The following is a 25,563-nucleotide window of genomic DNA, read 5'->3' as shown; positions in this document are numbered from 1 at the left end:
ACAAGTTTTGCTGGAGGAGTGAAAAGAATGTGTGTTCGTTTGGATGTTGACATGGTATTCCAAATGCGTCCAACTGTGCATCAACTGCTGCCTCCCACAATCTGTGATTCCACCCAGCAAAATCTGGCGAGTGTGATTTTCCCACAAGTCACCATTGGGGATTCTCTGCTCCACAACATTCCTCCCCTCCTCCCAGGTGTAACCTGATAGCATGTGTCTTGACCACTCATTTCAAGACACTGACTGATTGATTGATGTACCACTCGCCTCCCCAAATCTCTACATTGTTTCTCTACTCCAATTCAGCTAAAGTGTCACATGGTGCTCTGTAAGCATATCCAACTATAGATCTCCCACTCTAAATGGGTCTCAGTCACTCCCTACCTCTCCCTATCCTTCCTTCAACTGCTTAATTCCTAAACGTCCCAAAATACCCTAAGATTACCTCCAGCAATGCACTTTGTGCTCTGAGACCCCCAACCGGCCCATAGAGTCTGGGTTTGCTCAGAAGCACTTTAAGACAAGATAGCAGCACCCGTGGGTTGGATGAGGATGCAGATATATACTTCAACACCAATCAATAAGAACAACTCAACAGTTTGGCAAAGGGAGTCCGTTTAATGACGAGTACAAAAAACGGGGAGTTGTGAATATCAGCAATGGCGCGATCTTCCTTCTCGCTTCAACGATCTTCACAAAAATCATAGCATTGATAATGAAAACTCTCCTCATTGACGCGTAACACTCAAAAGTTGACATGTGATTCTATTGGTACGGGAAAGCTAACTTTAATATAGGCACTATATCTGTATATGGAAAACCGACTACTGCAGATGTCACTAAATGTACAAAGTCCTATTAGTTCTACTAACTATAGGACCCTAGATTATTTGGTCCATTGTGATTGGGTTGGCACCAACCCCATGCATACATTTCCACTTTGCTTAGCATCACGCAGAATGGTCGACCAGGTGTGGATTGCCCCTTAGTTACCTGGCCTTCCTCCAATTATTGTACAATCAATCATCACTTTAGTAGCCATGTGTCAAATATTTCACTGTGGCTGGCCTCGAGGCTGCATCTTCTGTCTGGAAAAGCTCTGATATCTTCGCCTGGCCTGGTGCCATGTGTAGGTGTGAATCCGCGCTTCTTGCTTGGCTGGTCACGTGATTCGGACACCGTGAATTTGCCTCTTTTCCATCAATTTGTGTATTTGATTCTCGTTTCACCCACCACCTGCCTTCGTCTTCTTATCTCGACCTTTCAGAGGCAGGATATTCTGTTCTTAGTTTCAATTAAATGTGGCTACTGTTCGTCTCTTCTACTGGTACGACCTTGGCTTTCCTGGCACGAGTTGCCTCTGCTGAGTTTCGTTTCAGCCGTCTCTTCTCGATTTTGCTAAATATTAAGCTTTTTCTCATGTGGCCTTTAGTAACCTGGGTTGATTCTGCTTCTCGTGCAAAGTGGAAATACACTTATATAATGTGCTTTGTTTGAGGTAGATTATGTATAGTGGCGCTTGCCGCACTAGCTTTCTACTAAGCATAGCAAGCTGCACAATTTTCTTAGCTTTCTTGCGGTTTCAAGCATATGTACAGGTGTAAACTAGTCAAATATCTTTGCCATGCTTACAGCTTAAGCTTCTTACATTTGACATTGCCCTTGCACTTTAAGTTCACGGTATCCTTGTTCATGGCATTTAGTCTATTTGCGTCATTCCCTGGTCGTCATTTCTTCTATATGTGAGTCAGTCCGGGTTCTCGTGACATCACCATTCGTCTTCCATTAAGACCCTTTTGGTCTCTTCAGGGACTGTACTTGGACTATCTTCATTTCATTTCATTTGTTGATAGGGTTTCCTCAATGGATACCTTACTGATATATGATATGATATGGCATTTGTAACGCGCCTATACACAAGTGTTTCAAGGCGCGACGAGGCAGGGGGGGGAACAAGGGGAGACAGACAACGATCTTACTAGGCCAGGTGTCATTCAGATCGCGCAAGTGCAAGGGTAGAGGGGAAGGGAAAAGTGCATGGGGGAAAGGGAGAGGGGAAAGTGCAGTACAGGGTTATAAGCATACAGCATACAGGATAAATAACAAGGGCCAGCTGGTGGCAAGTGCGAGATAAGTGCAAACAAGTGCTGGGAAGGGGGGCTGTATGGATACAGACACAGTCCCATAGTGCAGGGGTTGCCGTGGAGGCAGTGCAGTCCATGGTTTCCTTGGTACTGGTACCTCAATAGGTGCTGTTCTTCCGATAGGTACTGGACAGAGCCCCACTGTGGCTCTCTGCTGGTTTATTTGCTCATCATACGTCACATATTTCGGTGTGAACGTTCCTGGTACTTCGAAATGGGCGGTTGGAGTGCAGGCTTTATTTGGGACCTCCTCTACAACTTCTAGCCCTCTGAAAGCTGCCTAAGCCTCAATAGGAGCTCCAGCCACTTCTGAGGAATTTCACCAGAAGTTGATCAGTTTGTCCTTAACAAACCACCCAAAATCCAGTTGATTTGGGGTTGTTGCAGGAAAGTTCATCAAGGCCCACATCTAGGACTTAAGACAATCCTCTATGGGCATAGGAAACTAATCTAAACAATTTGAATCCAAGTTCTTTTTAAGCAAAAGCTCAGACTGATGTCACTAAGGACAGTATCACTTAGAATATAACTTTGTGGATGAACATTCTCCAATAACAGTTGCCATGCCCCTCAAACTCTATACAACTGGCCTGGATTAGTGAATGTAGATATTGAAAAAGCAAAAGAATGTTAGCAGCTAAAAAAATAAAAAAAGTCATGCACCTTCAGCTTCCATTTTTCTACAGCTGTAAACAAGACGTAAAGGGTGGGGTGAATGGAGGGTATATACGGTGGGGTAGCAGGAGTGTGGGCTGGACTATGTCCCACAAAATGCTCTCTGTCGTGTATTTTATATTTGTAACACTCTTCTCTGGCCTCATATGGTGTTCGTAAACGTTATAATGAATACACGCAAAACAGAAAACATTTCAAGAAAAGTGCATGATGATAGATGAAAGAAAATGAAGAAAGATGCGCCTTTTACATTAGTTCTGGAAAAGAATGAACAACAGTCATTGGGACGGACTCTCAAATCATCCAATATGGTTAAACACTTGTGTTTCGCATTGATTTGGTTTTTCCATACACTGGAATTTTTCATATAACCCAGCACAAAAAGCAGAGCTCGAGTACTTTGCAGCCTTACAGCTCATTAATGAAATACATGATATGCCTTCTTTTCTACACTATTTTACTACAGACTTTTTAATAATTATTTGTAAATGTGAAACAAGGGTCGTTACCTATGATTTGCCGACTAGCAAAGATTTCCGATGTAGCAAGCACATGCGAGTTGATTAGTGCTTCATCAATCCGCAGGAATGTCTGGTCCCCACTTGCTCCAATCCACGTGGCTTTGCGTCCATATTTGGATCCGATATTTGGCATTGGGGCTGGCTTTGCATTCCAGTAGGGCATGTCTAATATGGGTCTCCCAAGCTGTCCTTTCTACCAAAGAAAGTTTGAATTTAATGAAAGTGCGAGACATGTACCATTACAACATGTAATGAAGTTGAACTTACATTTTAAAATGTTGTAGCCCAGAAAATAAAGCCTTGCGCTTGTAAAAGTCTTATATTAGATGGAAATAAAAAAAATATTTTGTCATAAGTAATAAAGTACAAGTTACACAATGTAGGGACTGCTGTACCTCTAAGTTCATGGTCTGCTTTCTTTCATAGTCATGGGATATCTGTCCTTATGGGAACAGAACTGTATCGAAAAACTTTAAAGCTCAGGCCCATAATTGGCCAACTCCATTGCCTGTCACAGTCCCCTCATACAACCTCTTAGCAAAATGGTGCTTTACCACACCATTGAAACTGGATATTTGCACAGCTTGAGCGCATTCACTTGTGTCGGGACTCTTAGCATCAGTCCGTACCTCAAGGACCTTGGAATGGCAGAGCAGTCAGGCTTATCTTAAGAGGAATATCTGAGCTGTAGGTAAGTACACAAACTAGTTATCAATGCACATCAAATAAATATTTAGTATCAGTACGGTAGCGACTAGTTCCCATCCGAGAAATAGAGCATAGCAACGGCCCGCCCACTCTTCTTCACGTGAACTCTGATGTAATCCATGTGATTTCCGGAGCAATGAAGCAGCGAAGTGGAGATAAGTGAAGTTAATGGGAGGAAAGGCTGTGTGCTTCTGTTCTTTCCCATGTGGATTTTGCTGCTGCTGGAGCTACGTGATTATTTTGCTGCCAGCACTTTAAGAATTTGGTGAACTTTGGCCGCCCCACCCCCGCCTACCAGGAAGTACTACTCCTACTTAATCTCCCTTCCTCCGCGAAGCAGAGCAAAGTTATGATAAGTAGAGTTAGCGGGGGTTGGTGAGAGGTGGTGAAGTGGGGGCGCGCTTCTGGAAACTATTAAAAGAACATGGAGAAATTGAGATCCTCCTCCCTGCATTGCGCGAAAACCCGGCAGCAGGTAAGGAGAGGTGTGGTGGGGTCAGAGCCTCTTGCTAATGACTATTTCCGCAAGGGAATGATTTAACTAACACAAGGATGAAAGGGCTGTTGCCCTTGATGTAATCAGCTAAGAGGGACGTTTTGATGCCCATGAAAAATGGGGAGGGCGCTCACCCAGGGCTTTTGGTGTTGGGGGCCGGGTCCCAAGCCCTGGTCCCAAAATCTCATGCCTCCATAAGTTCCAGGGTTTTGGAAGCGCCTTCGCCCCCCATGGAATAAAATGGTGTGGAAAAAAGGATAGGAAGCCTGACCGGTGCGGTGCCTCCGGAGCTCGTTGCCCCTGCCCCCAGCATTAACTCCTGTTTGCAACTAGCGGCCCTGAGTGTCAATTCATCCGGCTCTAGAGGAGCTAATGAGGAGCTGCCGAGTAAGCTAGCTAATGATCTCTCGGACCTCACGGTCAAGATTGCTAAACAAAAAAAAAAAGACTACGTCTGTCCAGGGTGAATGAATGCCTAAGGCTCCTGGATAAATCCCTCCTGGACGCAGAGGATCTGGTGGACAGAGGCCGACGCTACATTAGAGTCGAAAGAGGTTGGGGAAGTGGGTGCAGGGGATTGCACTGGCTCACCAAAGGAAGGGGAGTGCCGTGCACTGTCCGAGGGGATGAACCAATGAAAGCTGCCCAAGTGGGAGCTGTGGATACTCCTATTAACAGTCTCAATATACCCCCGGTGGAAAATAGCCCGGCGTATAGTAGGGATTTGGGGCAGATTATCTCTGGAAGTGAGGTGCCATCGGAATCCTCTCCATCCGGGAGTATGTCTCTCGCCTATTCCTGCAGGATTCATGAACAACAAGAAAGAAAGAAGAACCCGGCATGTGATGGCCTCCCTGTCTATATCCTTAGGGCCCTTCACAAAGCTGTATGAGAATCTGAATGAGTCTATTCAAACCCAATCAGCCTTGATTGGTGGACTCCTAGAAAAAACGCAAAACATGGAAGCTCTGGCTATGAGTGTTGACAAGAGACTCGATATGGAAGCAGAAACCTTGCTTGGGTGGCAAAATAGATTATTCTACTTGACTAGTCGTGAATCAGTAGACAAGTCTCTCATGATGGAAGCCCTCTTACAAGATTGTAAGTGGATGAGGGCTCAGATGAAAGGGTTGACTAGAATGTCATCTCCCGTGAAAGAAAGTACGGTCGAATCCTTTAGGATACAGCCATCTGGGCCAGGCAGGCAGGAGCCAGCAATAGATCAGACAGGGGCTAATGACATCTCTGCAGCGAAGAACGACTTCTCTGTCTTCAATACAAAGAAGGACCCTAAGCCCGTGGTGATAACGGAGGAAGGCCCGCTAAAGTACGGTTCAGATAGTGCCGCGGGTGTGCCACAGGGGAAGCAAAAATCAAAAGTGTCAAAAAAAATATATATATATATGCCATCGAATGCAAGAAAGGAGGCGAAGGGCTCTTGCGCCTTCTGTAGGAATATTAGATCTCCTCCTATGCAGCTTAGCCTCCCGGCTCCTAAGAAAGCTAGGCGGGATCTCCCCCCCACCCCCTACCGGACACCTCTACAGGAGAGCCGAGCCTTTAGTAGAAGAACGAGAGAGCTGATGAGGATGCCCAATGGAAAGACGTTAGTAACTCAGAATGGGAATTAATGGAAGGCCTCTCGAACCGAGGGTCCCAGGGACGCATCCGGTGGACCAAGTGATAAAGAAAAAGTCCTCACAGGCTGCTGTCCCCGGAAAAAGTCTGCCGCTGGGCCATAAGATAGAAGAAAAATGGAAGCCCAGTGAAGCATTGGCTCTTTTCAAAAAGGACGTGAATACGTTGGAAAAGGATTTGGGGCTCTTCAAAACACTTGAACAAAGAAGGATGGCCGTGCTTAGTGTCCCTTCTAAAACTATGGAGAGATTGGACAAAGCCAGCCAAAGACCCATTGATGAAATGGGTCTCGGCTTGAGGTCCTTGGAGAAATGAGAAGAGGTGGTTTGGGGGCCAGAAATAGGAATAAGTCTGCTAAGCCCGGTAAAAACAATGGCCCAGACAAGGAACTGAGATGGGAAGTTGTCAGGAGAGGTGGGAGGATTGAAAATCCCCGGCTGCTACAAAAAATGGAAGAATTGAGTCTGAAGGTTTGTTTGGAAAGGACGGAGCGAGATTCCAAGATGTTCTTGTTGAACAGAGGAAATGTTGTGCGGTTGGTTAATACCAGAACCCCGAACCTCAAATTTGTGACGGAGGATATGAAGATGGTGGCGTTTGTTTAAGAAAAAAAGACAGACTGGATTATATTGCATCTCTCTTCCCAAGTAAAAAAGAACTCCTTGTTGGTGCTTAGAGAAAAATTCTTACCCTTCGGATTTGAATTAACAGATTTTCATGCCCAACTGAAAATGAACTGGAAAATGGTGAACTCAACAAGGGCGCCGAATACTGGAAATCCAACTAGGGGTGCTGAAAAGAGGAAAGAAAGTGGTAATGAAGGATCCAGGAGGCAATCTAAAGAGGTGGATCAGGCGGTAAATAAGAAAGATGTACATTCACAGAAGTTTACAGTTGCGAACCATGGAGAGTTGAAGGCTCTAACTTCTCCCACAGCTACTACATCCTCCTGGTCATGGCTAGCGGGGGCGTTGGGCCATCCTGGAGGGCGTTCGATTTCAATAAGTTGAACCAACTGAGGATAAGATGCTGGAACACTAGAGGGTTTCGAAGCTTGTTTGGGGGTGGGATGCTGGCTCTGGATGATTGCGCTATCCTCGTGTTCCAAGAAACGGTTCCATGTCATTTCATCGCCTGCCTTTTCATCCCCAGGCTTTTAAACGTGCACATTCCGTTGAATGTGCTTGTTTATTTTTTTTGGGGGGGTACCCCACCCCAAGCCCACCTCCCACACTTCTTTTGCCATTGCCCACCCGCCCAAACCCTTATCTGCCCTTTCCCACCCCCCCTAAAAAATTTGATGAGCACATTCGATGGAATGTGCGCTTTGAAAAGCCTGGGGATGAAAAGGCAGACGATGAAAGGACGTCGTACCCAAGAAACTTGGTTAAGGGAGCCCCCTCAATGTGATGGGTATATGGTGTTCTTAAACCCGGCACCAAAAGGGCTGTTAGGCCACATTTTCTGGTCTAATTGATGATGAAGAACGACTCGGGATTGTCAGTGACGGCCACTAAATGCCCCAATCCTTATGTCCAGGCAATCTACCTAAAGAATGAACAGGATGGTGTGGAATTTTCTTGGGTATTGTTTAAGGTTTAATGTATCCAAATTGGATAGCCACTGCAAGTTTGAATGGTTCAGATCCTTCCCATCATGGAACTGGCCAAGATTCCAGTCTAGATCTTGGATAAAAGGACTCCTGCAACCACTCAACAGATCATTGTCGAAGTCAAGACCCCTTTGGAATAGTGCAGCCGTGACTACCTAGAGATGACCTTTGCAGCTGACCAACATGAACTCCAGTGAAGTTCTAGTGAAACCCTGTGCTCCTCTGCCTGATCACTAGAGCACCCTCGATGGTGCTTTCGACTCTTGAACTAGTTGGAACAACCAGTCTCTACCCCTGCTTGAGGATCTCTGCCTTCTGATCCTTCCCTGGACCAACTAGTGGACTGACTAGCTCTCCCGTGGGCTTCCTTACTGCAGCCATAGTCATTCCGAGTGCATCCTTGAAAATTGGAGCATCTTTAACTTATGCTACAAGATGCCTGCACCTGCATTTTCAGCCTTCTAGTCCTAACAGAAGTCATGCAGGGCCTGATTGTGGTGACTCCCATTGCTATCAGTCTTCTTCACTCGCTCAAAGGTATCCCGAGGTCAAATGCTCTGCAATAGTCTCCATTTACTCGGAAGGCAGGGGTGGACTGGCTGATGGGGAACTCTGGAGTGTGTGCCTTGTTAGGGAGATTTATCAATTTTATGCTTAATCCCCTCGCCTAGTGCGACCCCCCCACACCCCCAGCACTTTTTGCTGGACTTCGAGACCTTTTTCTTTCTATCCTGAATAGGGAAGTCTCTTGCCCCTCATTCATTCTTATATGCTCTAACTTCTTGAAACTTTGTTCTCTGTGTCTTACCTTTTCAATGAGATCTGCTTTCCGCCATAGCTCTTTAAAGGCATCTGTGTTAACTTTTGCAGCACACAGCACCCTATGTGCAGTGTTGCTGGGAACCCTTTGGGTTCTCCTTTAGATTCTTTCACTATCCTTAAAAACGACTGTTCTTAAGGATATAGGGATACTTTGTTTCCTTCCTAAAACGAACTCCTGAGAGATTAGCACACACCACCCTATGTGGAGTGCTAAGGGGATGCCTAGTATACCCCCTCTCTCTGCCCCTGGTCACAATGACAACCCTAAAGTTATGGCTGGTGGATACCAACTAGCGTGCTATTTTTTTTTACATCAGACTGGATTCCCATTCTCGGTTATGCACAATGGTATGCGGTGATTTAAACAAATTGAAAATAAACACCATTTATATCTTAACATTTATAAAGAAAAAATACTGATTTGTTCTTAATATATATATATATATATATGGAGGATGGCGTAAGGGGTTAAAACGGGTGGGGTGGGATTATAAACAAAGGGAAACAGGGAGGTTGGGGGACCCCCCAAATTAAAAAAAAGAATTAAAAAAAATAAACAAAAAAATAATTCTTTTTTGTTAACATTTTTTAAAGTTGTCATTATTTTTCGGTTTGTTAAAATCACAAGTAACTATACACAATAGGATCACCTATGTTCTAACATGGTGGCTCCTTTCCTTTTTCACCATTTATCGTGTGGATATCCTTTGTTAGACCTTCTACCATTCTGGGAGGGGGACGTGTTTGTGTGTTTTGCCTTTGGTGGAAACCCTTGGGTGTCCATGCCTAAGCTCCAATGTGTCTGCAAGGGCAGCAACAGGGGAGGAGTTTAACACTCCCCTGCCGTTTTGCTGCTAGAGTGCCTGAATTGAACCCGCCCCTTTCTGTAAACTGCTTAGCGAGTTTGCAGAGGATGAATGGGAAAACTGAATAAAAGGTGAGGTTCCAGATGCAGATGGCAAGGTCAACCACTGGAACAGAAGATCCGAAGCTGACCAGAGATGCTGCAGATCCTTCTCATAACCGTGATTCGACTACAGCTGTCCTGACCCCATTTTCTATCGACAAAGGAGCTCCGAAGAGGCCAACGTCTTCCCTTTGACTGGTGGGACCAACTAGCCCCAAGACGAACTACAAATCGAGCCATCTCCTGAGGTGCTGGCACTTTCCAGGGCTGCAAACCCCCGAATACCAAGAGACCTCCGACCAATTTGCAGTGCAACATCTTGGCATGGACGAATCCCTCCAGATCTTTGGTGAGCTCCAGATGGAATTCCAGAGGCACGATCCCACTCATCTAAGTCCCCTTACTAGAGTGCCGGACTGCAGAAGCAAGGAAGATGGACTGGCCGATAACCATCCTTTGTTGGAGCAGATAAAAAGGCACCAAAACCACAGACCGAAGTGGGAGACAGAAGAAATCCTTGCTGAAGGTCTTATCTCGAGACTGCTGCTGTAACATCCCATTGCAGAGTCCTTCATTTCATCACTAGACCTAGGAATCCAGAGACCAGGTCCGACGCTGCTGCACAGGAGAGAATCCAGCAGCGTTTTCTTCTTCCACCCTAAGGTACTGTGGGGCTTAAGGTAGAACTTATCTTAAGCGGAATAGTTACTCCAGAGTGACTGGAGCATTTGAAGAGTTGTGTGGGTGTTCATCCGTATCTCTGGCCCAGGCTTAACAGCTTGTGTCCTATCAGGGAGTCCTTTGCAGGGTCCCTGTAACTTGTGTTATCTCGCTGAGCATTTCTATTTTAAGTGACTAAAAGTATCCGGAGGAACTTTGACTTTCGTGCTGCAACATAAAACTTTCTGTCCATGTAATATTCAATTACAGGTGCTTTTGAGATCAGTGAAAACACAGATTGAGATGAACAGTAACCCTTGTAACTTATTTTTGGATGGCACACAGCTAACTCAAGGTAAGTAAAGCCCATATAGTTTATCCTCAGTCCAAATCCAGGTTAGATCTTTCGCAGCTATACAAGTATCTTATGTATGACTTATGAGGGACAGTTAGAACCAGGGTCAATGGGTTAGATATCACAGGGAAAGTAAAACCCAATGTTACACTTTACTGAATGACTCAGTTATTCTAGGTAGGCACCAACCTAATACAGACTTATTCTGGACAGGCTAACAACAAGTCAGGGGAAGCAAGACCCAGTTGGGGGACGCTCAATTATCCTAACAGGAATAATCTGGTGAAACCAGCACATTACTTAGAATGGCAAAACGGTTTCAAAGGAAAGAAAGATGTTAACCATACTTTTAAGAATAGTGCATCACACATCCAAGGTAAGTAAGAACTTTTGTAACTCTTCACTCTTAGAGTTACAGTTACCAACCAACTCTTACTTTCAAAAGTAAGCAACTTTCAAACACTTATTTTCTTTTCTAGGCAAAAGGCCAAATCCCTTAAAAGTGTTTCCCTTATTCTTGGAGCATGAGTGTTCTCAGTGGCAGAAGGAAGGGGGCGGCGTGGGGAATCACTAGGATCTAGTGTCCAACAGGCAGTGTCAGGATAGGTTCTTAAGTAGCAAAAGTCAGAGTTCCTTAGAAAGACTGGGCAAACAGGTGAGTACTTTACTTCTAGAGTTAGAAGACTGTCCAGGGGCGACGCAGAAGACACTCTAGCAGGAACCTAGCAGTGGAACTGGGTGCACTGGATGAGAGGCCTCCCCATCACAGTAAACACCCCACAGCTACACAGAAATCCCAAGAGACTTGAAATTACTAGACACTGCCCATCCCTTCCATGGTAACCTCCCACTTTGGAACTTCCTCCCTTGAGTCCCACATGTGCCACCGCTTATGGTGCGCCAATGGGCCGAGGCAGGATATGAGCTGATCTGGGACATCTTTGAACAGGGCACCTTCATTGAATGGCCATACCTCCCACTGTCCCTGAGACGGAAACCGTCTATTTGGCTCCAGTACTTGTCTCTCCGGAAAACCCTTAAGCGCAAATACCCCACTTTTCCAGCGATACCACCAGATGATCCTGCAATTGCGGACCTGACCCCCCCCCCCCACGCCCACGAGGGGCAAAGTATCCAGACTTTATACCATGGTACAAACCAGATCTACCCCTCAATTCGCAAACTGAAACACGCCTGGGAAGACGATTTGGGGGTGGAGATGACCGATGAACGTTGGGCCCGTATGTGCGCACGCATACACGGGGTATCCTTCAATTCCTGCTTCAAACTAATTCAGTTTAAGGTACTCCACAGATACCACTATACCCCGAACAGACTCCATCACATGTTCAATGGCCATTCCCCAAGATGTCTCAGATGTGGCTATGATAACGCTGACTATTTTCATATGATCTGGTCCTGTCCTCGCCCAGTTCTGGAATTTGGTATGTTCTACCATGTCAACTATCCTTGTACATCCTATCACTCCTTCCCCAATGACATGCCTTTTCCATGACTTCCCCGAACTCCACCAGGACACCAAGAAATTGGCTGGCCTCTGTATGCTACTCGCAGTACGATCCCTTTTACTCTGCTGGCTTCGGCCTACACCACCTACCCATGCACAGTGGCTTAGGGCTGTCACCTGGGCCTCAGACACTGAGGAATCCTGGGCTCAGCTACAACCAACTCACTCAAAACCCAGCGATATTTGGCTCAAGTTTCGATCCTACATGTCTTCTGTGGACTCTGCATCAGACACTACATCTCCAGCTCCCTGCGCGCAAACTTCCCATTCCCCCCCTGAAATGCTGTCTTTCCAGTTCCGCACCCACTCAGTATGTACCCCCCCATGTGCATAATCAAGTTGTAAGTTGAAACTGTGTACCTAAACTAATTACACTGTTTATGTATTGTATCTGCCTTGTATGTTGCTCACCTGTGCTGCCAAGCTCAATAAATAAAAGTTTTTTTTTAAAAAAAAGAAATCCCAAGAGAATTAAGGTAAGTACATACCCAAGCCAACGCAGTACCTCAGCGTTGAAGATTTTGCAGCAGGAGGACTTCAGGATTGCAGCCAAATACCTGGTCAGTGGATTCCTTGTTGTGGTGACTGAAAACAAGACCCCAGAAAGGACTTTGCAGCAGGGATCAATGAAGAAGGTTATAGGCAAGGTCTTCCTCGCAGCTCAATGCGGATTTGGCCTTTTCAAGGAGCACAGAAGACGACAGAAAATTGTGGTTGAATTCTCTTTGTTACAAAGGTCCAGCACTCTCTTGAGGGGACTTTTTGGACTCGATTTGTGTCTCTGGAGACCCACCAGGATGCCCACGAAGTTTCAGCGAGATTCAAAATTCGGACGACCGTGCACTGCACAGTGGCTCGAGGTCCCAGTGTACTGGGGTACAGCAGGCTCTCTAGTCGCTGGAAATCGTCTCAGCCACTTTTCCTTCTTCATCCTCTTCGGTTATGGTTCCAGTGGTCGACTTGTCTTCAGCTTCCAGGTTTGCAGTATTTAACAGGAACTACAGCACAACTTCTGCATTCTCTCCCTGGATTTTACGACAAGGACGGTCTGGGTGTCCAATCAGGACAGCCAGCCCCCCACTGGGATTTGTCCCCCTTCAGGCAAGGAGGAAGACAAGGCCCTGTGGAGTTTTGGACTCCTCCCTCGCTCCCTGCCTTCACAGACAAACTGGAGCCTGGGCAGGGAGTCCAGTGGAAAAAAGAAAATCACACAAAGGAATTTCCTGCCCTGGATGTCAAGGGAAGGAACAAGAAAGGACAAGAAACACTAAAATGGCAAAAAAAGACGACCAGGGCCATTTTGGTAAAATGAGCACCCTTCGGTGCCTTTACTGCAGTAGTGAACACAGCCTACGGTAAAGGTGCACCAAATTAATACAAGGTATCATTGCCACCAGCCATTGAAGGTAAGCGTGTCCCTGTAACAGAATTTTTACAGTTTTAGGGTGAAAGGGGATACATTGCATCTCACATGCACTCCACACAAGGCGGGGTGTGTGCTGGCTTCGCAGAATAAAATGTAAAAGGGATCCAGAGATCTTTTCTACCCTTGGGAACTTTAGTTCCCTCAAGGTTAGCCAGAGAAAGTTAAAAGGGGAGCCCCTAGGGCAACCCAGCAACAACAGGCACTTACTGCCAATAGGTTATTAAAGAGGATAACTTTAAAAAGACACTATGCAGTGTCCAAAAAATGACATCCATAAAAAAATAGTAAAAGATTCTGTGAGTGTGGAAAAAGTTTCCCACTCAGAGGTATTAAGGAAAAATATCCCACAAGTAAAGCAAAAAGTTCTGATGTTGACTCAGGTCAGGAACATTTGCCATTTCTATGAACATCTTACCTAAAAGACTTTACTGAATGAATGCTATAACCGTTTATCTGTAACCAATCCAAGTGCGCTGCATTACTAGTAATACGGTAGAACTTTAATTAGTGTCATTCTCTGTAACAATTGTAAACTCGAGCAATTACAATTGAAGGAGTCACCTATGAAAAGTATTGTTAATAAGTCCTAAGAGTGTTAGTTGAGATAGGTATTTACCTACCTGCGTTGTGCTCTGCCATTCTAGCAAATCCTTTGGGTAGTCCACACTTAAACTAAGGGTTGGGGACCTGTATACCAAGGGCTAGTTTTATAGAGTTTTACCTCCAAGTGGACTTTAGGAACACCCCCCCCCCTAACAGGGCTCTTGTATGGTAACCTATTGTGTGCATCTTTTCTCATAGGAAAACGGTTGGGCTTGCAAAAAATGTGTAATATGGGGCCACTTTATAAATTGTGCGAGTGTGAACACTTCTTTGCTTTCTATTGTCACCTGTCCTTTTCGGACATGGGGCCTTCAGTCTCTTGACCCGACAACCTGGCATTCGAACGAGCCAGGGACTTCGACGCAGGCCACCCGAGTGCCAATTTAGCCGATCGTTCCATAAGGGATGACAAGCTGCACTCTTCGATATTGGGATCTTTTCCTAGATAACACACGCAGACGCCATGTGGGTCGGTTACTAACATCTTAAGAGTTGTAGTCCTGGCAATGCTTGAATCCTGAAGCCATAGTGGCCGATGTATCGAAAGTCGATTGAAATTTTGACAAATTTTCGAATTGAAATGTTCTCTCACGCAAAACGTTCCGAATAGCAGCATGCTGAGCAGACAGAAAAAAGGAACTGAAATACAGGAGTGTAGCGACATAGTATATATACAGCCGGTGTCCCGTCCAGAACAGACGAGTGGCACAAGAGTCAAGAGGAGTCGATGGTCTCTATTGAGTCGTACTACGCCCCCTGTTGAAAAAGTCTAAGCACCTGACGTTGGAAGGAATATCTATCTGATGAAGAGTCTCTGGGAGAATGCAATCCATTGAAATCCATCTTAACACTATGATTCGCCAACAAAAGTTGGACAAGCCAAAAGGCTTCAGTTAGGTGTTTCAGAAACAGAATAACAAGGTAAACAAAGTTCTTGTGGGTTCCTCTTCAAATCTCACCACTCTAGGGTAAGTGGTTGGGGGGGCCCTTGACCAGACCACCAACGATTTTAGCCAGGCATGGGAGAGGTAGAATTAGGACTTTACAGCCATACAAACCTTTTGTAGTAGCAGGGGGTAGGACTAGTTATGCAAACTCACCCTGTTAAGATGGACTTCCAAAATCAGCCATGGAGGAGAAATTTGGCAGGCCACTATCATGATGAAAAGGGAAGGCACAGTTCAGCCAAACCAAACCAAACCAAGGTAAGGTAAGGTAGCAGAGCGGCAAGGCTTAGACTCAGGAAGGGTGTGAGTGGTCTAGGGCTACAATGAGTCCACACAGAGCAACACCAATCATTTTAGTTAGACAGTTTAGTATACAAATATACCATTTTTTATTAGGTCTTTAAAATACACACTAAGCAACTAAAACCTCTAGTCAAATATTGTCGCACCAACACTAATAAAATAAGATATATACATTCACCGCTAGACGAAATAGAATAGGATTTGATTCAATGAACAGTGAAACACAAGTACTGATAATGCCAAAGAAAAAGAAAGAACACTTCAGGATGATCTAGCTTTTATAAAGTTAAATCCTAAAATGATTTGGGGATGTGTGCCCAAAGTCACCAGTTTCAAAGTCGATACCTTTCAGGTAGGTTTATAATGAGATTGGAGAAGCCAATTGTTATGATTAATCAGAGTCAAACTGTTAGACCAAGTTCATGTAAGCAAATTCACTCAATCCCAGTCCTTAGGACAGACCTGGGAAGGGATCCTTGACCAGGCCTCCACCGAGCAACTTCAGGAAAGAGTGATTTACCAACACAACTTTTCCCCCTGTGTAACCCTATGGAGAACAGGGGTGAAAGGAACGGGTGTGTGAATGTAACCCCGCCCCCCCTGCCTTCCCCTAACCAACTCAGATTCTTCCAGGGGAGACTGGTGGTGTTCCAGAATATGTTGGGGACACACTCGTCTGTGCTTAGTCCCACCATGGAAGCACAGGGTTCACAGATGCAGAGGTCTCTTTCAGATGAGTGATTTAGTTTCGGCCGGTCGCAGTGCTCAGGAATCAGTTCCTGAGAGCTTCCAGTAGACCTCAGGGCACCGCCAGTGATTGAAGGATTGTTGCAACGCGTCTCACCATAGGCGGGTGGTGGGTTTAAAACCTATCACAATGTTTTTTCAATGACGCATACCACGATGGGGCACATTTCTGTCTCTTTCTCTGCTGCTCGCCGAAGCGAGAGGATCTCCTGGTTCCCCCTCCATGACACGACCCTGCACAGAGGGTGAAATATTCAAATTAATGATAATCAAGGCAGGTAAGCCCATCAGGAGTTTGTGTGCCTCGTGGTGTTTACACCATTGAAAATAATAACATGGCAGCAGCAGCAGTGCTCTCTGCCTTCCACACTCCGAATTTGCCCTCCACTGCCCCGATTTACCCTAGCCTCACGTGCCTCCTGCACCAGCTCTGTGGGATTAATTTACTTTTTCAACATGTCCGCCTTCTTCCTTCGGCACCGGAGTGCCTCGGAGGGTAACCATGCCAACAGAGTCGCGCTGCTCCAGATTGGCTGAATCTCTCCTTTTTTTTGGGCCAACCGGGAGCTAGTAGGCAAGGACACTTGCCACCAGCACCAATGGTCTGAGCCTGGGAGGGCTCAGCCGGCCCCTCTTCTACTTACTCGCAACACCTCATGCTGCCTATGAACCCCTCACTGCATAGAACATTTACGCCAACTACACCACAAACTTGTGCCTCACCTGCAGCTTTGTTCTCCCTTTCTGGAGTACCTGCGAGTTATGTTCCTGATGCCTTCTCACAAATGCATAACTATTTAACCTAGCTATGCCTGAAGCCTTGTCTGCTGTTTTTCACCTATGCCTCCTATACCCTTCTTTGTTCTGCAGCTGTGTGCCTTTAAAAATCTAAAATCTAGGTGTGTTTTGTACAACAATGCACCCCCCCACAGTTTTGCATTGCATCGGTGTGCCTTTAAATATCTCAAATCTAGGCATGTTTTGTACAACCTTTCTCCCCTATATTGTACCAATTTGTTCTGCATTTGCCTGCTCTCTTGTAGGCTACTAGGCCTCCTAGTGAGTTTGTGCACATGCCGTGCAGTCTCTCCCATCCTCCATCCTTATCTCTCTGCCACCCCTATGGCACTTACCATGTCGCCCATCTACTCCAGCTGCTATACTATCACTTATCCTCCCCTCTCTAACGACATCTGGAAGGAAAAAGTAAAAAAAAGGACTTCCTGACCAATCACCCGGGTCTACCCATTGCAGACACCTATGTCAGCGCAACTTCCAGACATATCGTCACGGATATCCTCTTTTCTGACCCCTCTCCAGACCTCTAGACTCATATTATTCTCACCCATTAATGGTGGCACTCTTGGCAGACTTTTCTTCATCCAGGTGTATCATCAATATCTATCGCAACAGCACTATCATGACTCAGGGTACTCAACCCAACCTCCTCCTGTTTGACCGGTGCCTGCCGTCTCTCATCCACTTCCTTCCTGCGCCAGCAACCTCTCCTTCCTCTCCATCTATCCCTCCTCCGACTGGTGTTCCACCCCCCCCCCGCACTCCTCATTGGAAATCCTTCAAAGGCAGAGACCTGCTTCATCTAACCACGCTCAATTCTTGCTCTATCAGACACTCTGTTGACATCTGCCTCCTCTTCAAAGACCATGACCTCGATATCCTCGATCTTACCGAGACATGGTTCAATGCCAGCTCAGTCACTGCTTTTCACTCTTCTCCCCAACGGCAACAAGATCATCTCCAAGCGTCGCCCTAACTGTGCTGGCGGTGGGGTCGCCCTGATCTTCCCTGAATGGATCTAGTCTTCCCTCATACCCACCCAGCCATAACTCCTCCTTTGAAAGCCTGGTCTGCAAACTGGTAATCTCGCCCACCTCCTCTGGCGCTTACACTTCTGTGTGTCTCATCCAGGCACTCCGCCTACAAGCACCCTCTATGTTCCAGTGCAATCACTTCTTGCACGCATTGGCGTGCCTCCGTCTGGGCTCTCATCATACAGGCCACTGAGTCTACAGGCTCGATACCTTGTCAGGGGAACAGCTGGTTTTCTCCACTTCACCATCTAGGTAGTCACAGTCCCTTCCCAATTCGATGCCCTGCTAGGAGTTTATGTGGCCATCAGGAATCTACACAATATAACTGCTTCTTTGTACCAGAGGGCATGGGAGCGGATATCTAGGCAGCCATTGCTGTCCACACTCGCTGGTTGTCTACAGGAGTACAATTTTTAAACAGGACACGTTTAGAAGATATGCTTGTTGCTTAGGCCATTTCATATCTTGTGCTTTCCATATAGTAAGTAATGCATGAATTTTTAAATTCAACAAGCTTTTTTGAGGCTTCCAGTGTACACATTAACCCTGTCAGGCATTCTGAAAGCTTCAGAAATGTTCTGTATATTATCAATTGTGCTTGAAAAGAGATGGCTGTCAAAGTCAATAGTTATGAACATACATTTGTGAAATTCACATCCCTGCAAAAGCCAATAATAATGTTTAATTTGTGGCTACAGGCCTATGTGGCCTGCCTGGCAATTTAGAGCTGTTCATATTACAGGTATATGATGCAATTTATGACAGATTCTCTGTATCAATGGCAACTATTGTAATCTTATATTTGCTAAAATGTTGAAACGGTGTGATAAGATCAAGAATATCGAGATGTTAACACAGGATAATGCTTTTTGCCTTACAGAAAAGCTTCCAAAGGTGAAGACTTGTCCATCCATTAGGAGAACTGCAGTATGGTTGCTGCCAGCTGTAACTTGCGTACAAGGCCCTGGTAATGCCTGCACAAGTGTGGGACATCCTCTGTGAGAAATACAAAACAGACTTGAATGCACTCTTTCACTATTCATGTACTTTAATGTGCAGTTTACCACTTTTACTCACTCCACACTAAAAAAGTGAGAAAATGTATAGAGCACACGCAATTCATGCAGAGGGTAGCAAATCATTACGAGAAAAAATATTTAAACAATTAAAAGGAGTGCTGTAGACGGAATGATTAGCGTATATTTTGTTCGAAAACTCAATTCTGCCGCAAAGAAAAAGATCATGAAAAGGTTGTGTAATAAACAATTGGATTTTTGTCCATTGCACCACTATCATCTAGGAAATGGTCCAGCAAAGACATTAAAGCAAAGTCCATGACCTTTCACTAGTAACCTATTTTAGGAAAACATGTTAATGAGGGCCAAGTTAACAGTTGTTGATACTGGACTTCCAATCTACTTAAATCTGGGATATTCAATCAAGATGAAAATGACCTCTATGGCAATCTAAAAGTACCCCTGAGATTATTAGTCAGTAGTATGTCGCAAAAAGTAGTGTAGAAAATACCTGGAATTAACATCTCCATGTCCCAGCTGTCCATGTTGCCCATACCCAAAGGTATACACATCGCCATTTTCCATTAAAACCACTGAAATACACAGAAACAGCAATAATCAAACTGTTGCATGACATTGGATCAGACATGATATGTACAAGAACTTTGGTAACAATTGAAATATTTCCTAATCCCACTAAATAAATGGACCAGTTTTGCCATTCATGTCAAGCACATATTTAAACAAATTATCTTAGCATGGGTAACACAAGTATCCCATTAAAAATTAGAGCATGATTGTGGGTGCTTCATGAATTTTAGATTAGACTTTTATGGGCGTGGAATTACAGTGAAACATGTGCATAAAAAAAAACGTGTGCAATATGACCAAGCATACCAAATGCAATATAGGTGTACAGCTGCATTACTAAGAATAATATGCTGGGAGCAACTTACTTGGTTGTTTCGGTCCATTGCAAACCTATTATGTGCCCTTTAAACAACCGATTTCTATTTCATTTCTTAGACTATGTTACACACAACACAAAGACACCAGATAATCTTATAGCTAGGGCCAACCATGACTCTGGATCCCTTGTGGACACTAGCTAACCAGTGCACACAACACATCAACACAAAACAGTAGCACAGACCTGAGGCACTGAATCTTACCCATACAGTTACAACATACAAGGCCTCCCACACGAAATCCCACATACAAAACACTCACAAGTGTGTGCAAGTGGAAGCAGTCATTGCAGTCTCCATTCTTTTTGGGCTGAATTCTGTGCAAAAATCTGCTGGGAAGTCCTACCTCGCTGTCTACCACTACTGGAGGTGAAGGAGTTAAAAACTCCCAGGACCGTGAAGCGGAGCGAAGTGGTGTGCAAGTGGAAGCAGTCATTGCAGTCTCCATTCTTTTTGGGCTGAATTCTGTGCAAAAATCTGCTGGGAAGTCCTACCTCGCTGTCTACCACTACTGGAGGTGAAGGAGTTAAAAACTCCCAGGACCGCGAAGCGGAGCGAAGTGGTGTGCAAGTGGAAGCAGTCATTGCAGTCTGTGCAGTCGGCTAAGGCTGAGCGGGGAACCGTGATCCATCTTTCATGCTACCAGGTAAATCGACATTGAACTGAATTGTAGCCACTACATTGACATTTGCTAGGGACTATATGAACTGAGAGAAATTGAACTCTTTGACAACGCTGCTGTAATCGCGGCGAAAACTTTAAGAACGCTAAGAGTAAGTTTAATAATAACTTAATACAACTCCTACGATCCGTACGATCACTGCGGTTATTAGAAGCAACGTGTGTGGGGAATAACAGGAGCTCTGTGCGGTGACTGTGGACTCTTACCCTTTGAGCCGCTCGGCTCCAACGTGCACTGCAGCCTATGCGTGGGAAGCAGGAAGAGCGCTGGGCGGCGACTGCGGGCTATTAGCTTTTGAGCCGCTCAGCTCAGCTCCAACGTGCAGTGCACCCTCGCGTGGGAAGCAGGAAGAGCGCTGGACGGCGACTGCGGGCTCGTAGCCTTTGAGCCGCTTGACTTTCACGCTCGGCTCCCACGCGTTCTAATCTCACGTGGGAAACAAGAAGAGCTGGACCCATTAGCTTTGTCTACAGTAACATGTGTTGGGAAAGACAGAAATTTCCCACTCCCATACCATTCCTTACCCACAGCCGTCTACCTCCCCCATTTCTTTATTGATATATATATAAGAATTAACGGTCTAATGAAATTAAGGAGTAGCTCACTACATGATGATCCTAGAGCCCCGGAATGGGAGGAGCTGAAAGTGACAAAATGCCTGCCAAATAATAGTGCTAGAGGCTCCATGGAAGATCATAGTGGGGGTCAAACTATGGAGGTGGGGGTGTCAGGGTTGCAAACTCAAGCACTAGTGCATGCTGACTCTTGTTCTCCAAGTGTCTCTACGCCGGTGAGATGTATGGGGGCCTTGGGCTCTGAATCCACCCTAGTTGACAACTGGAAAATGAAACTTTAATATACCACAACAACAACTAAAATTCAGAAAAAAATAGAGGAACATTTTGGGGTAAATAAAGTGATACATGAAAAAATAATCCATAGAGATACTAACACATCCGCAAGTCCCTTAAGAGACGATAGACAGCCTGAGGAAACTGAGTCCCCCACTTACTCTAGACACAAGTATCCCCATTTTGAGTCATCTGAATCTGTCAGGCATAGAAAACAATCCAGAATCTATCAGTGTGGGGCAGGACGATTCACCGATGGAAACATCAATTGTCATTGATCCAAGTGAAGCTCGTGAGGCAATCTTGGCTGAGGGGACTGAGGCGAATGTTAATACATTAACTGCACTCACTTACGTGTTGAATTCGCTAGTCTCTGTTTTCGAGCTTCTGAAATCCGAAGTACAAATCCAATCTGGATCCATAATGGAATTGACAAAAGAAGTGGCTGTATTGGACGGCTCCATAGTGGGCTGTTGTAATGCTGTAAATTCAAGTGTGTTGCCAAAATTACAGTCGATGCAGTTGGAGTCTATCAAACAAGGGCTGGACATTTCAGCAATCCAGAGGTCCATTTCAGACATCCATAAATTAGAAGATGACAGAGCTGTAAACAAAGCCCTACTAGCTCAATTGCAAATACATAATATGAACTTGCAAGAATAGGCGAAACTAGAGCATAAAGAGGCAGTCCCTCTATATGAGAATGATACATCTCTTTCAGCGTCAACTCTAGAAGAATTTATGAGACTGGCGAATGTGAAAGACGATCGTTTTGACGTGGTCTCAGTGGAGAAACCTCTAGTGGCAAACATTGAGATTCAGTTGGAGTCCCAAGTGGGAGTAATGGAAGAAACCAGTCCCATACAGTCCCATAAGAACACACCAAGGTGGGAAAAAAAAATCCGAAAGAGGGAAGCAAGACAGGCAAAAAGAATCAAAGAAAAAAGATCTCAAACGAAAAAAAATCTGGAGAAAAAGCCAAAGAACCAACAGCGAGGAAAACAAAATAACTCTGCAACCAACTTATTCCTGAAGAAAATTGGAACCTCACAACCATCAGTAGCAGAGGATGATCAGGAAATTATTGAACTGCCATTTCCGGATAGACCGCAGGTAAAGGAAGGGGGTGCTAAGAAGAAATATAGTCAAGAAAGACCTCCACAAGTCATTCACGAAGCCAAAAAGAAACCTTGCGCTACTAGAAATGAGGTGAATCAAAGTATGATTTCAAACAGAAAAGTGTCTAGACAAACTAGATGGGGTTCAAGTAATGCCAAATCTAAAGAAGGGAATTACTTTAGCGCCCATTTTTCTGAAAGCTAGATCAAAGACGGTCACTAAATCAACATTGAATGAAGGTGAGTCTGCGGTCATAGCAAAATCGAACATGAAGATTGCCCCAATTTTTTTGAAAAAATGCTCTGCACAAAAAAAAACTTTAGCAACGAACGATTCTGAGCCAAATGAGATCCCTAATGCATCTAAGAAAGTTAGAACTCAACCTTATTCACCATTAGATGCCTTGGTAAAAGAAATTTCGCAGACTGAACCGCGGCGGTTACAACAGCAAGACACAGTACCTGTAATTAGAACAAGTAACCTCAGTGAAAGTGTGGACACAACCCCGAACAGTAGGGAGGATGCAAGGGCCCACAGATCTGAAATAAGGAAGGCAGTAGATGCCTACATGCAAGGACATTTTATCTCTCCACTCGTAGGTACAGTTTCAACCACTTTGCATTGTAGATCTATTGTTAGTGATGAAAAATCTGTGGGGATTGTGAAAGAAGTCCCGAAGGAAATTGAGACTGGGGGGGTCTGTCTCTATGAACCCAGGAGTTATAACATCTGTTACTGCCCCGGTAAGTGTGGAAATTGAACCTCCAACGGGGATTACTCCTGTAGCTACTTCTAAATTGGCTTCTTGCTCACAATCAAGTTTACCCAATGATTTCTCTAAAGAAGTAATATCACTCATCAAAGATGCTCTAGGGGAATTGGCCCCGAATATGAAAAACAGGAGTAATGTGGCATCTGGCAAGCGAGTAAAAACACAGGACACTACAAGAATTGAAAAAGCTACCCCTCGATCGGCCTTGTGTTCCATGATCTTAAAATGTAGGCCAGCTCCATGTACTCAATATGATTTGAACCGTAGAGCAATCTTGGCAATTTTTTTCTGATATTCCATCATTAGAAGATATTACATCTGCGATTTGACTCTGGTCGAATTCACATTCAATCAAAATGTAAACGCAGTGCGGGTGTGGCTGCAATCTAAAGTAATTCGCAATCTGGTATGGCAGGCCAAAAACTCTGTTCGATCTGGGCTTCTTGCTCAGTATAGAAATGGATAGTGCAATAGAACCAGATGTGCCAAGTACCATGGAATCTATGGCAAAGGTGGAAACGACAACGTTGAAGGATCAAGACACAAGGCAACGATCACAAGAGAGGAATTCTTGTGTTTGTAACTGTAATACAAACTCGAACTAGCTATCTAGCTCGCCAAACTATATTCCCCTTGCCTTGGTCAGTTGGAATTCGCGGGGATTTAAACACCTGTTGAATAATGATGAGAGTGGATTAGGAAAATTTGATGTGATTCTACTCCAAGAGACCTGGTTATTAAGTCCTTTAGTCTGGTCAGGATACCAGATACATCTGAACCCAGCTCGGAAGCCTGTAGTAGGTAGACCCTCAGCGGGTCTCTTGGTGGCCTTGAAAGATGAACCAGTATCTTCGTCAAATTTGTGGGCAATGCCAAACGCGCATATGTTACTTGTAAGGGCGGTGATCAATGGTGATGTATACGCGATTCTGAATATATATTGGAACCCAGTAGCCATCTCATCTGAGTGTTTCTTTAGGGATCTTTACAAATTATTTGATATAGTCTCTGCTGATGAAAGCATTGTGTATTTCATTTTAGCGGGAGACTTGAATATGAACTGCTTGGCAACCAATGGTGTGCAAAAGAGTGAAAGGCTACTGCAGTGGAATTCTATGGTTGGCCTTAGAAACTTGCAAGTTTTAAATGGAGCGTTTAAGACAGATATTCCACCCGCACCGACCTGGAAGAGAGGAAATTCCGTCTCTACAATTGATTTCATTTATGTAAACCCTGCACTATGGGCAGTGATGTGCTCTTTTTGTGTGTCACCAACTGTGGCAAGTGACCATAATATGCTGTGCGCTAGGTGGCAAGTAATGGCAGAAGCTATTGATAACAAACCCAAGACAGCGAAAGGTGGGTGTTTTGTGGTAAATGGTGGGAAGAACCGCCTATGATGGACGGAGAATGCCCTGTTGCACTTTAATCAAATTCTATATGATTCAAACAACTCAAACAATTGGCAAACATCTGATATAGGTTTAACATATAGTAATGTCATTCAAATGTATAGTCAACAAAAAACTTCGAACACACAAGGAGAAAGGCATATTCATATTTTTGATAGATCAATATTCATCAGGAAGAGAGCATATCGTGCCGAATTGAGAAGTCTAACAAGGCATCCTCTCCCTATCAGAATGGTTCTTATTAAAAAAGTGCGCTTGAATTATAACAACTGGCTAAAAGGACATCAAGCCTCACTTAACCAGAAAGATGGAGCTATTATGCTGTCAACTTTAGCCAGTAAAAATAGATCAACAATGTGGGCCATATTAAACAAAGCAAACAATGTCCGCCAATTAGATCTACAAACAACAGCAGTTGAGGTATATTAGTGGATAGCACATTTCCAACAATTATATGCATTACCTTTAAGCACGGTCCCTAAACTAATTTCTCGAGATGAGCTGAGGTTCTGGCTCTGTTTTGATCAAAAGGAAATAAAACAACTAATTATGACCGCAAGCAATTCACGTGCCGTGGGCCCTGACGGGATCTCAAATTTCGTGATGAAAAAACATCCCGAAGTTTGGAGTTCCATTCTCTACAAGATATTCTCTGCTATAAATAAACATCAGAAATTACCCAAAACGTGGACGGAAGCAATCACAGTTCCGATTTACAAAAAAGGTGACCGCCAACTACCGATGAGCTATCGCCCAATTTCTTTATTGGATGCTCCTGCCAAGATATTTAGTAGAATTATATTAAAAGAGCTTAATGAG

General features: G+C 44.7%; 1 protein-coding gene across 12 annotated transcripts in view; it reads right to left on the bottom strand.

The window, feature by feature from the left end:
• MYCBP2 (MYC binding protein 2) overlaps nucleotides 1–25,563 on the bottom strand; it is a 3,160,061-nt gene that overhangs the window by 2,377,338 nt on the left and 757,160 nt on the right. For all 12 annotated transcript variants that reach the window (XM_069639721.1, XM_069639717.1, XM_069639718.1 and 9 more), the window contains 3 exons: nucleotides 19,452–19,533; nucleotides 18,803–18,920; nucleotides 3,329–3,533 (listed from right to left, as the gene is read on the bottom strand). In XM_069639721.1, the coding sequence (XP_069495822.1) occupies nucleotides 3,329–3,533; nucleotides 18,803–18,920; nucleotides 19,452–19,533 (405 nt within the window). The remainder of the gene's footprint in view (nucleotides 1–3,328; nucleotides 3,534–18,802; nucleotides 18,921–19,451; nucleotides 19,534–25,563) is intronic.

Source organism: Ambystoma mexicanum, chromosome 7q (assembly GCF_040938575.1).
Source record: "Ambystoma mexicanum isolate Mex_15411 chromosome 7q, UKY_AmexF1_1, whole genome shotgun sequence".
Lineage (NCBI taxonomy): Eukaryota > Metazoa > Chordata > Amphibia > Caudata > Ambystomatidae > Ambystoma > Ambystoma mexicanum.
The sequence above is the reverse complement of the archived record's forward strand: the minus strand, read 5'-3'. Positions and strand labels throughout refer to the sequence as shown.